Source organism: Symsagittifera roscoffensis, chromosome 8 (genome assembly GCF_963678635.1).
Source record: "Symsagittifera roscoffensis chromosome 8, txSymRosc1.1, whole genome shotgun sequence".
Taxonomy (NCBI): Eukaryota; Metazoa; Xenacoelomorpha; order Acoela; family Convolutidae; genus Symsagittifera; species Symsagittifera roscoffensis.
In genome coordinates this window covers 41971720-41986452 of record NC_087069.1, presented here as the reverse complement: position 1 = coordinate 41986452, position 14733 = coordinate 41971720, and the positions used below count along the sequence as shown (strand labels likewise).

Genomic DNA, 14733 nt, shown 5'->3' with positions numbered 1-14733 from the left:
CCGAATTGTTTATAAAATCAGTATCAGCTCTGAATTTGACTAATAAAAAACCTTTATTTTCAATCGCCAATTGAAATAGACCATACCGTTTCTTTGTTCATCACCGATATAGTTGCTAAGAAATGGTTTCAAGTTTACAAACGCATGGACTACGATATAAACTAAACAACAAAAAAACTTCAATTCATACAAAGGAAAATCAATTGCTGATCATTTTATGAAGAATCAAACCTAGAACCATGTTCTAGGATTTGAAAAATTTAAAAGGTTTAAAGGAATCAGTGCAAAGTATCAAAGACTTCCAATTTCAAATTTGTGTTTATTAGAAATTCTAAACCTAAATCAAAAATGTAAAACGTTTTTCTTATGAGGACCTTGCTTTAAAAACAGAAAATTACGAATTTTTGATCGAAATTTTCCAAAAAGTGCCTAAAAACGCCTTTTTTGCCTTTTTTCGAAAATTTGGCTGCTCTTGTCAAATTAAGGTCAAATTGAGGTCTTTATAGTTGTTTAGAAGAGCTCAGAAAATCTTTTTGGTTGGCCTAAACAAAAAGTCGACAATTTTTTTTTTAATTTTGAAAATCTGCCCCCCCTCTCGAAAAAATCCTAGATCCGCGGCCGGATACAATCGAATCAAGAAAAACTGCATATAGGAAGTTTTTGCTCCGCAACTGTTTCCGGGACATTATTACAGACAATCTTAAATTAGCTATTTTGCTTAACTCTTCATTTCTTGGTTAGGGTTTATTTTTCAGACATAACACTTTGGGTAGATACGATCAAAAAACTCATAATACATCAAAGTTTCCGGATTTAAAAAATTGCTCGAATGCGAGAACACCTACGAGAACACACTACTTCACCACTTGAACTTAAGCTTTCCGATTTTAGGTTTTTTACACAGCAGGATCTAACTTAAAAACGTGAAGCATAGCGATCCCGGCACAACCACTTGGGCACTCAAAGATGAAGCAATTAACTTTTACGATCGCATTAAACTTCTTTTTAAGAGGTTCAAAAAAAAACACGATGTTTACACTCAAAAACTCAGGCTTCATGACATTGCTCAACAAAAATTCAAGAAAAACCCAAATTAAGATAAAGTTGCTGCGCAAATCTTCTCGAGACAAGACTACAGAAAAATTTCTAATTTGATTAACTAACCAGTTACATGTCAGAATTGTTTTTTCCGCTTCAGTCATAATGTGTGGAGCAGATACTATCAATAAAGTTCATAATTTACAACACAGTTTGTCGGATTTACGAGTTCACAGTTTGTCGGATTTACAAAATCAGGTCGACAGCTTTTTTAGCCGCAAGAACACACCACTTGAACAAAAATTTTCCTATTTTAGTTTTTACACAATATTCGAAGGTAGGAAAAAAATTATAAACGTTAACCATAGAGAACATGGTAGACGCGCTTGTGCTATGAAAGATGAAGCAAATAGCATTTACAATCACTATAAATTTATTTTCAAGCAGTTTGTTATCAAAAACAATGTACCGACTCAAATTTTAAATAAAACTCTGGCTACTTTTTTTCAAAAAAAAATGATTAAAAAAACCACAAAACTGGAAGTCAAAGTCAAGATCTGCTGCAACATCGCATATGTTCAATTTTTGATAAGTGATTAATTGAAAGAATATTTTTTTTAAGACAGCCATATAAGAGAAGCAAAATATGGCTTTCGAACATCACAATTAACTATATTGGCACCATTAACAACATTGAATCAATTCGAACATCGGATGAAAGGAACAAACATATTGCTGCAGCTCTTCTCAATCTTTCCAGAGCATTTGACTCCATCGATCACAAACAAGTTAAATCAAAACTCAAAACTTTAGAAGTCTCAATTAACTCGATAAAGTTGACACAAAAAACACAAAAAAACTGTTGTAAACTTTAAAGAATCAGATTGCATTGACTTGTTTTAAGGTTTTCCGCAAAGAACAGTACTAGGAAAACTCATTTTCAACCTATACATAATAGATCTGAATCAATAATTACCAATATAACTGTTGATGATACAAAGCTGAATATTGAAAACTAAAATTTGCATACTGCTATAAATCGAATAGAAATTTATTGCAAAGAAGGGACTACTTTGAAGAATAGTACTTGAAACTGAATGCCAAAAAAAAACAAATTTCACATTTTTTAAGCAAACTTAGTGACAGCCATAACAGGTACGTTTGTTTTTAAATGAAACAAAAAACAAAGAAATCACACACACTAAGTTACCAGCAGAAAGTTCAAGTTATATGAAGAATGGGTTGTTGTATAAAACATTGCAATCTAACAAAAAAAACATTTTTTTGACGAAAAATGAGACTCGCTCTAATGAAGGCTCTCGTTTTTGGCCAGCTGTAATGTCAAGCTGTTTTACTCTACGGAATATCAAAACATCTATAAACATCACTTGAGAAACAATGGAGTTGGGCAGTAAAAACATGTTGCAATCGACTAAAATACGATTTATCTTCTGATTTAAAAACAAAATTTCAAAAGTCTCATTAAAGTTTTTCCTGGATTGGAAACAAGCGTACCAATTCCCGAAAATTAAATTTATTTATAAGTTGTTTATACAAAATTGAATTACCAAAACCATCAGCTGACTGATCATCGTGGAACAAAAACTCATCTTCACGCAGCGACATAATACTTTTTTTAGAAAAAACTCCTTCAAAAATATGTTCCAAGATGGACCATTAAAACAAATTTTAGAAAAAAAGCTTTAGTTTACGATATCCTTAAAGTGAACTTCACATTTTTTTTTCGTAGTCTTTGCTTTGAAGATAAAGATAACTTGAAAAAAAGTTAAACTCATTTGAAATCCCCAATTACCTCGACTAATTACCTCGACTATTAGTAATTTTCAAATTAATATTTTAGTTTTCATTATTTATTTTTGTTTATAACTGATCAATAGTATAAACTTAAATTTAAATCGCAATGTTCAAAGTTCTTTTTTCCACTCAAAAACGAAAAGCCATGAAGTTTTTCAGAGCCAAAAAACACGTAAAACGCCAAGAAAAGGCCAACGTGAAAAAAGAACTACTTTTAATTATTTTTAGCTTTATTTCAAAAATTTACGATGTTGTCTAATAAACTTGATTAAAAAAATCCATCATAGCGGTGTGCTATTATTTTTCTTGCTCACAGAAAAAACAGTTAAAATAGCATTTTTTTCAAAAAAACAAACAAAACTGAATGATTATAGAAAATGATAACAAGTGGAAAATTCTGCCATAATTTTAACTGATGACAGTTCAGTTTTTAGATCAAGATCAGATTAGCCCCACTTCCGTCTCTATTTTCAGAAACTGCTTCCTCCATTTTTGAATCAGCTTCTCCTGTGCGTCCAGTTCTTCCCTTCTCATCTAAAAAAAAGATTAATATCCAATTACTTCAATACTTATTTTTATATAAAATTTTGGTGTTCTTCCATGATGCAATTTTTTGGATAAGTTTCGTAAATAATCAACAAAATGTAACCTTCTGGAGAGCATGACTTTTTTTTTCTTCTTCTTTTCTGACAAAGGTCATCGAACAGTTTTTAGGAAGGAAAGCAACAGCGGCCTAGGGCAGTTGGATACAAGTGAATTACCTCTTCTCTGGATTTCCTCCATTCCAGTGATTTGACCTCATCAATGTGTCTGTCGATCTGTTGCATCTTCTTCTGAACTTCGTCGTTCATACAAACGAGGATGGTGGATGGAACTGTGTTTGATATTCGATCCATCGCAATTTCTAATTTTAAAAAAAAGCTCAATTATCTTGAAAAATACCAATTTATATATTTTCCCCATATATTCCTTCTGTTCGATTCAAGAAATGTTTTGCCGGGTTCAATTTTTGAGCCTACTCTGGTTGACCTCCATATTCTGAAGTGCATACCCGCACTCATTAATAAAAAAGATTAGATTATAATGGTTTTTTATTGTCAGTCTCCACAAATTTTAAAAAGAATTGATTATAATCAATTAAAAATGGTATATAGTGTTACCATTTTCGAAACAATAAAAATCATTATAATAAATTATAATCTAATTTTTTTTTCGAAAACTTTTTCCTCAAATTTTATTGAATTATAATCCATTTATAATGGATTATAATCCATTATTATTCAACAAAAGTCATCGCTTCATTTTGTTTTAATTTTGTTGTGTTTTGTGTGCTTTTCAGTTGGTTACTGAACTACAAGAAACTTTGTTTTGTATTTCTAGCCAGGGGTGAGGGACGGACGCCCCTTCTCCCCCCTCAGGGATTCGAACCCCTGCCGAACCGAAGGGTCCCCCTTTGAACTATCTTGATATATCCACTTTTGATGACGGAGCCTAAAACATTTTTAAAAATGCCCTTGGAGCCAATATATACTAAGTAAGAGGGGGGGGGGGGGGGTTTGCCAAAAGAAAAAGCTATTTTTCGGTTAAAATTTTCCAAAAAGTGCCTAAAAATGCTTTTTTGGTCTGTTTTTTCAAAATTATGCCTTCGGCCCAGAAAATGTGGCCAAAACAGGTTCTTTTTAGTGCTTTGAGAGAGCTCAGAAAATCAATTTGGTCGATTTAAAAAATATGTTTGAAAACTTTTTGAAAATCCCCCCCTCTATAAAATCCTAGATCCGCCCCTGTTTATAGCTTAAACTTAAATTAAATGTGATTTTTACTGTGTTTTTATGCAAAATAGCTATAAAATCATCCATTAAGATTGATTTATTTTTTGTTAGATAAAAGTTTGATAGTAAAAGGGCTTGTAATCTATTATAACAGATTATAAGACATTATAAGAGACTTTCGGAAAAAATATAATTGATTATAGTTCTTTAGAATGTCACCAAAAATGTTATTATTTTAATGGATTACAAATCTTTTAAACATCTAAAATTGTCACTTATAATTAATTATAGTTTTGCTAAAAGTACGATTATAATTATAAATAATCGATTTTTTTTTACTGAGTCTGAGTCTGACACTATACTTGAAGTCTGAGGATAAACCTTTTCATTAAGTTATCGCACAATTTCTTTAAAAGATTTAAAGATTCTCAATATCAATTTTTTGACAACACTAAAGCTTGACGTGTTTATGACGAAAAAAATGGGATAAATTGTTTTTGGCATGTGTTTTGACGCCGACTTTTGTTTAATAAGAGAACTTTGGTCATCAAAATTAGGTCATGACGAAAAGATGCTGTGGTTTTTTTTTATTAGAAAAAAAATTGAAGTCCCGAAATTTCCTGTCAAGTTTTTTCAAATGCTTTGAATCACATGCGCATTCCTACAAAAGGTTTTCCTTTCTTGTTTCTTTCTTTCTTTATTCATTCTGCTACAAAAGTAATAGTATTTACAGTTGCTCACCAACTTGTAAAAAATTGGCCATAAGCTTTTGTCTATAAAAGAAAGTTTGCCTATGAAAACACAATGCATTTGTCAACGCTTGTCTATGATTGCGCCCAAAACAACTTTTGTCTATGAAACGACGTTTGTCTATGGAACCAACACAGTTTCTGCGAAAGTGTCATACGTCTCCTCGGAGTGTAGCCTGTATTTAGACAACCTCGTATTCATACTCGTCAGTATTTAGACAAATACTGTATGAACCAATCAGAATCGAGAAAAGACATAAATAACCAAAATAAATAGTAATTATTCATTAATTTCTTATTTGTCTCGATTCTGATTGCATGAAACAGTTTTTGTCTAAATACTGACGAGTCTGAATACGCGGTTGTCTAAATACTGCTATGTAACCCGTCTCCTCATAAATTTGTTGTTATAACGAACTTTTTTTTAGAAAACGAATTATAATTGAAATGATTTTATTGAAAACACTATCAAAAGTGTTTGTCTAATAAAAGCTGACCCGTTTTGGACTGTTACTTCAGACTAATTTCGAGGTTTCAATAAGTCACATGTAAACTTAAACTCCCTAATCATCTGAAAAGACTTTTTGAGTTTCTTAAATCCTAAACGACAATTATTCCCGGTTGTTTGCTTTTTGTAATCTTATATACGTCTGAAAAATGCTAAAATGACCGTTTTGGGACAATGAGACCGCTACTTTTTTTGTACTAAAATGGCAAAAACTAAGAGTTTATGACGCTCGAAAATCGTTCTTAAGTGAAATGAGACAAGATATTTGGTCTAATTAGTAAGAGTTAGGCAATAATTTCATCAAGCTGTACACTACATTGCGTGTAGAAAATGTTTTTGAATCTCTGTTTTTTTTTGACAATTTCAATAGCCAAATTTTTTGATGGAACCTTTTCATAGACTCCAAACCAACTTCCGACTAAATTTTGTGCGATTTTCGTTAAAAAACCGAAGCTCTACTTTTAATTACTCAAAAACTATTCGTCGAAGAACAACATGGAGCCAATTTTTGTTACAACACGACGAAATGCTCGACATCATAGTCATAATATAACATTAAAACGTTCTGTCACGCCACTGAATTACAGAGGAAAATGTTCACCGGATTTTAGGAGCATTTTCGTTGTCAAGTAATAAAAAATGATGTTTTCGAAAGGTTGCGGAATTCAAAATACCTTACATAGGGGATTGCAAGGTCCATTTATGCTGAATACTGAATACAATTTTCCGTTAATTTTTCTTGCAAAGTAGTAAATGTTGTTTTGATCAATCAGATTTGAAACCTTCTTTAGAGTGTTTCATAAAATTAGTAATACAAGCGCGGATCAAACGAATAAAATTGGAGAAATTAATCAAAAGACCATTGGGAAAACCAATGGCTAATATTGGTTGCAATAAATGGATCAATTTTAATTTGAACTAAGAAAAATAAACCTTATCATACTTATTCATTTTTATGCAATATTCACTTTCAAATTTTAGTTAGGACGTAAGTTCTTCAGTAGATTAGTCTTAAAAACTGATCTAACCTTGAAAAATTGGACGCGAAGGATTTTGAGAAAAAAAAAACGTTATAGAAAAAATTTACCACACCTTTAAAGATTTTCAAAGCTGTCTCGTAAGTTAATTTCTTCCTCTCGCTGTGTTTCGAATCCTGGTCGCCTCTGAAAGTTTTGCCCAAGTTGCCCAAAACGGAGGCCAACTCCTCTTCGGTGTAATGAACTTCGGCTTCGGCGGCAGCAGGATCAGCGGCATCAGGGTTCGGTGCAGCCTGTAGCAAACAGTTAGAATTTTTTATTTCTCGAATACGTTTAATTCTAGGAATTGACCGACTGTATACTTATTTCAAATTTTTTCGAATTGTTTACGATCTCATAATTTTTTCCAAGCTTGGTTTGATGAAAAATGAATTCTTAATTGCAAACAGTAAAGTTGATTAACTTTCTGAACCGACGGAATACCTGAAAAAGTCCCATCGCAGCCGCAAACTGCTCATTATTCCGAATAAAACTCTGCAGAATTTTCCACGACCTCTGAACTTGAGGTGACCTTTCGTCCTCCAGATATTTATCCAACAATTTTTCATACAATTCATCGTCTGTATAAAAATATTTTTCGTTTTCGTAGAGTTGTTCAAGTCTGTCTGCCAAAATTTCATCTTGAGAGTCAAAAATTTCGCTTATTTTGTCTTCCAGGAAATCAATATGAGCTTTTTGGCCTTGAAAAATTTCCCATATTAGACTGTTTATAAACTCCTTGTTTGTATCTCGAATTGAAATTCTGCAATGCGCTGCTGGACTTTGAAATGACGTAACAATTGGCATTGCGTAACATTTGAAATTTTCCCAATTATGGAAATTTTGGGGCTCCAGTCTTCGCCATTGGTTACCGACACGACTTACATCTGCGTTCGGATGATTTGTTCTCTCCTCCATTTCAGCTGAATAATCTCGTTTAAACTTATCAAAAGAATGTCGGTACATTGAAAACAAATCACGACCCAGACTTTTGTCACTGAAACCTCCTCGCAAATTTTGTCGACTCGATTCGATAAATTCGGTTAACTTTCGATCCACAACTCTCGCAACATCAGTCGTGAACATTGGAAGCTTATTTTTTTCTTCAATAATTCTGTTTCTAAATTCGTCAATTGTGTTCCAAGAGGCTCTAAAATCTTCCATAACTGGTTTTAGAAGCATGTAGCATACTTTATTGTACAGATTCTTGAACGTACAGTTGTCTAAAGGTATCCCGGTATCCCTGGCCAGAGCTTCGAAAAACAAAAACTCTTCATCATCGCTATCTTTTAAACTATTCACAAAAATGAAGTGTTTGAACGTGTGGAATTCTTGGCGTCTAACTTCGTCCATTATTGCGCGTATTTTTGGCTTTTCGTTTTGAAGTTTGTCGACCTTCGTGAAAACAACTATGGTTCGTGAGCCTAATGGATCAACATCTCGAACAAGTCGTAGAACTTTGTTCAATTCCCATTCACGAGTCACGTCAATTACACAAAGAATTATCACTTTTTCCGGTGTTATGTGACGTAATACCATTTGTTCAACTTCAACAATGACCGATTCGTCTTGATTCGCACGTACGGCGTGAATGATTCCCGGAAGGTCAATGACCGTTAGGTTTCTAGCTTTTTCGCTCTCAATTCGAATCCGAGGCATTTCGGTGTAGTTGAACCCGCTGGTTCCTTCCGTTAAAAAGGACTGGGTGCTTGATATCTCATCTGCAATTTCTCCTAAATAAGTCTAACTTTAAGTAAAAAAAATGGGATCTACTTGTCAATTCCATCACATCTCCCTACAAAATCTACTACCATCCGTACGCTGAAAATGCTAGTTGAACAATTCCAGACCAGGTTTCCATTTAAAACAGCAGTAAAAAAATTCTGAAAATATGCGAATTATATGACTAATCATTTCTTATTTTTCTGAAGAATGAGGATTTTTTTTTCTAAAATTAAAAAATTTAAAAATTTCCTCAAAAAAAGTATATTTTTTGTGTGACAAAGTTGACTCTGTACTCGAATAAACATTTTTGATAAAAACACGCATTTCAAATTACAATGCTTTGTCGTTTGTTTGAAATGTCTAAAAATTCTAAAGCCAAATCAATGTTTACTTTGGTTCAAATTTATTTTTGTATTCGTCGATACAAAAACCTCAGATATGTTACGACCGGAAGTTTAGCGTCAATCGTAAGAAGCTGAGTGATTTTTTGATGTTGCTGCTTAAGAACTATTTCTCATTTCATAGCATAATCTCATAACGCGAATTTTCTACGAATGTGCTGTTCTAGTTTTTGCCTAGTTTTTATACAGGGCCATTGTGTTTGGAAACGACCAAAAATTTAACAGGTGTAAAATTAACGAACAAAATATTTGGCTATTTTTAGTTTATGGAATATTGTTAGTCACACAATTTCTCTAAATAAAAAACGATTGCCAATGATTTTTCAAACAATTTGATTACCTGTTGATAACCTGAAGGTATAGGAAATGTATGAGATTTATTTGGATTGCATTTTATGTCATACTGGGTTTTCATAAAATTCGAATGAAACTTATTTGGATATTTTCTATGCTTTCTGTAAATTTCATTTCTATCTTGCTGTTTAAAGAAGAAAGTGATAAGTTTTGCGTCTTGTTGCGTATTGGAAAAATTATTTCGCTTTCCTGACTCATTTTGGAATGATTTAAATTACCGCTCACGCCTTCATAGGACTAAACACAGTTCACATTCACGGCCAAAACTTGAACAAGACTGCTCGTATCAGGGCGAAGCCCTGATTGTTCCGACTACTTTTTAAGGTTTATGGAGCAGTAATAACATAAAAAAATTAAATTAAATAACATAAAATGAAATTTTTTTTTTTAAAACTTGAAAATGTTTTAATGAAAATTATCCCCCCACACGCCATATAAAGTAGAAAAGGATAAATTTTGTTCCTTGAAACAAATCAATTATGGCAAATAAGTTTCGTTCAACCAATTTGGAACAATTTCTAAGACGGATTAAATCTCCGCTTACGCGTTAATAGCTCGAATTATATCGCACGTTAATTGACCCAAATTGGTCAAAATGGCCAAAATGGCAACCTTTAAACCCTCTTAACTTTACGAAAAAAGATCACAGGTGAAATATGTTTTCAAATTTAAGCTCAGGACAACAATACCTTTTGAATGATAAAAAAAATCCGTCAAAAATGGCTAGTTAAAAAGTCGAAATTTGTCTGAAGAAAAAAAAACCCACCCCGAGCACAAATATTCCGTTACTTTCGTATCGAAAGTCGGAACAATAAAAAAAGTCAAATATTCTCAAAAAAGACCCCAGAAAGCTTAAAATGAATAGGTGCAGGCAAATATTCTTCTTAATTTGTGTTTTCGAAATCCCTATTGAAAGTTCTGCAGTAAAAGACTAATTCAAACGTCGATTACTGTCAGGAGAAAAAACCACCCCGAGCACAAATGTTTCGTTAGCTTCGTTGAAAATCAAAACTATTACCCTGATCAACTAACTTGCTTTAATTCAACTTGGAATGACTTTTAATGCGCAATAATTTGCAGTACATAAACTTTTTCTCGTTTTGCGCGCAGCATCATAAAATATCAACAACACTGCGCGTTTTAAACAAAACTATTTGTATTTTCATAGCGTTCAAATGCAATCTTCGAAAATTTACATTTTAATCCCTAATTTTGCGACTGAGGTCAGATCAACAGGATTTTGCAATAACAAAAAAAAGTGCGGTCAGAGATAGTTACTTTTTCTTGGAAACCATATCGATAATCGTTAAAGTTTTGAGAGTCACCGAAACGTTCAAAAACTCTATTTAGCCGTAAACTTTTTTACCGTAGGCAAAATTCTTAAAAAAAACGACAAGTTTCCGTGTAATTTTCTGGAGACCAAAATTGCTTCTCAAAGTTTGCGCTAAATGAAATATGCGAGAAAAAGCGATTTTGTTTCAATTTCATTTTTTAAAATTATTTAAGTAGCACTCATACAAAAAATAATTCCTTTCAAAATAGATGGACTTGAAAACTATGGTTGGATTAAATTTAAAAAGAAGGTGCCCGGGTTGAAATTCAGAAATAAATCATTGTTCTTGCATTGTTTTGTTATGTTTCATGGATGTAGCAGAACAAAAACATAAATTTACGCTGTTTTAACTATGTTCATTCTTTATACCTTAATTATTAAAAACCATTGATGTGACATCAATGTTTCATCGATGCGACATCTGTTTTTATTAATGTTCAGACTCATTGGTGTGACATCGATGAAAGATCTATGTCACTTCCAGGTTTGAACTAAATTTGATTTGTTACGAAATTTCGATTTGTTTTCTAAGTTTTGTTAGGTGTCGTTACAAACGATTAAAATAGCCTTACAAATAAAACAGCTAAGAACCACGTAAACGGCGGTTTTTTGCAAAAAAAAATAAAAAGGCAGCTTTATGGGTTTAGAAATTTTGATTATTCTGACTGTACGTTTAAATTCTAATAAAAAATTGCTGACTATAAGTTTTACAAAAATTTATCTCGCAGGCTATACACAATAAAAAATGAGAACAATCTGCCAATTTTGAATTCTTATTAATTGAGTTTCAAATTTCGAGGCGAACTTTAGACATAAGATTTGGAAAGTTAGCCCTTTTTGGAAGTAGTTATTCTGACTTAGAAATTTGTTTTTTTTTCTGAAGTAGGTATTTGCTTTTTTGATGTAAATAGATCTATACAATTAACTGTACAATTAAATGAATATGATGGTAACTATAGATTGACTTTTATTTACATATTATTTTTCAAATGGAAATATCACTTGATACAGTGATAAAAAAAACATAGTTTGCTCTTCCATTGAATCACGTTTAACGTGATCGAAAAAAATTTTGGACAAATCGATATCATTGGAACTTTTTTTGATTGAAAATGATTATAATTTATGTTTTATAAATTATGCAAGATCTGTAAATCCAATTAAAGATTTGATAGTTATTATATTAAAAATCTTGTTTTTAAAATTTTTTTAAAAAACTCTTTTAGTTTACAACATGTCTATATTATCTTAAAAAAACTTGTTTGCAAACCAAAGTAAGGGCGTTTAAAAAAAATCGCTTCTTTTGTACAAAAAGATCAGATCCACATCAAATTCATAATTTTTGAAACATTTTGAGACCGTACTTATTGGCTGTTTTTAAGCATTGCCCGCACCGGATTTCCATGGATAATAATCGATTATAATGGAAAAATTTTGTCTAAAATGTTGTCATTGTAATCTATTATTGTGGCAAATTTAGAACACGTAATCGATTATGTGGTCATTAAAATCGTTTTTTTTTCGAAAAATAAAAATTCATTATAATCCATTATAATCCATTAAAATCCATTATTTTTGGCACTCAAATCGATTATTTTTGTCAAGATAATCCAGTATAATCGATTATAATACTTTTAATTTTTTGAACTAAATTCGATTATTTTTGCAGAATTTTTGCAAGTTTTGCAGGAAATTCAAATTTTGCACGGTAAAGTAAACTAGTAAACTGGGGGGGGGGGGGGTAGTAAACTAAATTGAGGGGGTGGAACGTGGGGGCGTTAAAGTAAACTGAGGGAACACCGTTCAAACCACAATATATATTATATTCAAAAAATATATAAATTTTAACGTGAAATGTAACATTTTATGAAACGTAAACGTATTACGTAGCAACTGCACTAAACAGGATATGAGATAAATTTGATAAAAATTGTAAATTTCACAGAAAATTTCGAAAAAATCCATGATAATCGATTATAATCGATCATAATGGATTATATTGGCATAAAAAGTATTAGAATTATAATCCATTTTTAATGGATTATGATCGATTATAATGGATTACATGACCTAAGAAACATACAACATTTCCGCATTTTTCAGGGATAAACCTGAAATCTATGTCGTAAAAAGTTTCGAAAGAGTTGATTGGCCTACTACAGTTATTGCTCTTCGAGCTTACCAATGTTTGCGATTTCTTTGACTCTCGGGTATTCCATTCGACACGCTTGTCGGGACGCCTTCCGAAGTGCCAGCTGCGTAGCGCAGAGCGTCACAGTCCCCTCACCCACCGGCAAGTTGACGCCAGAAAGTTTTCCCAGGACGCTGCTTTTTCCAGATGTCTGATCTCCGGCAGCGACGACACTGGGGATTGTCAAAATGTGGTCCAAAATTTTGAACCGCTCAATTTCGTCAATCAAGTCGAAGAGTTGGCTGCTGTACTGGTCGTAGCGCTGATCGGTCAAAGAGCCGATGCTAGAAAAGCTCGAAAAAGCTGACGAGGAAGGATTGCTCATTTTGCTTGCTTTTTGTTCTCTCAGATTTAGAGAAAAATCGGATTCAAGTTTTATTGAGAAATTTTCTATCGCGAGTTTGCGATCTGCGAATCAAATACAAGTTCTGAACTCTTGAATTCTGAACAAAATTTCAGAAAACTAGCGACTGATCTAGATTCAAAACTATAATGAACTACTTTTGAGAAGTATTCTGAAGGATTGTTTCGTGTCAGTTTTTGTTTGCCTGAAGTAATTTGGTGCGTGACGTAAGCGTTGTTCAAACTATGGCGACAGACCAGGTATTTTGCAATAATGCGCCAGGTATTGTTGGATTCAATTAGTGCAAAGTGAATGAAAGTTCAAAATGGTTTGTTTTGTATTTTAAATTAATTAACCTCTATTCACTCTCTGTTTGGTTTTTTACCCTTTTTTGTGCTGTTGACATCACGGCTTTAAAACTTTCGTCATATCATGTATTAATTGTTTCAATTAGATAAAAACACATAAAAACAATCTGTTTCGTTAACTTTATTTCAAACCGCGGGAATTCGGCCCAGATAAAGATCGTCTTGTTGCAATGTTTTCATTTAAAAGTTTCTCGAAAGTCCAAACTGAAAAAAAAAGTCAAGAAAACATAAAATGCCAACCAACATAATGATTGAGGTTTGTTTGAAAATCGAGAAGGCCTTGAAATGAAACACATATTTATAAAGCCTTTTCTCAGGGATAAGCCTGAAATCTATGTCGTCATAGAGAATTAGTATTTGATTAATTGCAACACCTAAACTTTGATTGAAGTTACTGAAATAATTGAGCTATTCCAATAAATGATACGAACTGTTACGATATCAGACTGACGCAAAAGGTATCCTTGAAATTAATCATGCTTTGGTTAGTCCTAAATACTTACCTGTCGGCTGGGTCCAACTTTTCGAAAGCCGAGACCATCCAGTTACCAATCAAGGATCTGATCCATCCAAATTTGGAGATATCTAGCAACCCCTGGTAGTTTGTCGACTTCTAGATTTTCAAAAATTATCTTTCTGCATTTGCTAAATAACACAAATAAATTTCACCTTCTGCTAACGTGTAGTTTTTCCTGGAACCTATTTAGGAAAAACTGTCACTTTCCAAGTACTTACGGCATAAAAATTTGCTTTTTTCTTCTGAGTCAACGTATGTGATAACTTTAGATCAAAAATTGGTAAAAATACTAGTTTGAACTAAATGAAATTGAGACCTCGTTAGTTGATGAATACCTTTAAGACGACCTGGTGTCTTTAAGACGACCTTTTCGACTTTCTTGATTTCGCGACCAAAAAACCATATTCTTGACAGAATTTTGAAACGCGGACAAACTCTGGAAATACCTTATTTTGGTTGCAGTGGTCGCATAGTTAATCGCGGTGTTCAAAAAATTAGTCACGACCGTCAAAAAATTAGTCGCGACATGGTCAAAAAATTAGACACGCTGGTTGAAAAATAAATCGTGGCTGTCGAAAAATCAGCCGCCGTATAGTAAAAAAAAAT

General features: G+C 32.6%; 1 protein-coding gene across 1 annotated transcript; it reads right to left on the bottom strand.

Moving 5' to 3' along the window:
* Positions 1 to 3219: 3219 nt before the first annotated feature.
* On the bottom strand, positions 3220 to 13474 carry LOC134852952 (interferon-induced GTP-binding protein Mx1-like). Its single transcript, XM_063868835.1, has 5 exons — positions 12891 to 13474; positions 7340 to 8628; positions 6972 to 7149; positions 3615 to 3757; positions 3220 to 3387 (listed from the first exon to the last, which is right to left on the bottom strand). The coding sequence occupies exons 1-5, from the start codon at positions 13222 to 13224 to the stop codon at positions 3295 to 3297; spliced, it is 2037 nt and encodes a 678-aa protein (XP_063724905.1). The 5' UTR covers positions 13225 to 13474; the 3' UTR covers positions 3220 to 3294.
* Positions 13475 to 14733: the final 1259 nt, after the last annotated feature.

What these genes read in the sequence shown, in the direction of transcription:
- LOC134852952 (XM_063868835.1), bottom strand. Translation starts at nt 13,224, where the DNA reads ATGAGCAATCCTTCCTCGTCAGCTTTTTCGAGCTTTTCTAGCATCGGC. An exon ending in CAAAGAAATCGCAAACATTG is followed by an intron (nt 8,629 to 12,890) that starts GTAAGCTCGAAG and finishes AGACTTATTTAG; the next exon opens with GAGAAATTGCAGATGAGATA. An exon ending in AGCTTTGAAAATCTTTAAAG is followed by an intron (nt 3,758 to 6,971) that starts GTGTGGTAAATT and finishes TTTTAAAATTAG; the next exon opens with AAATTGCGATGGATCGAATA.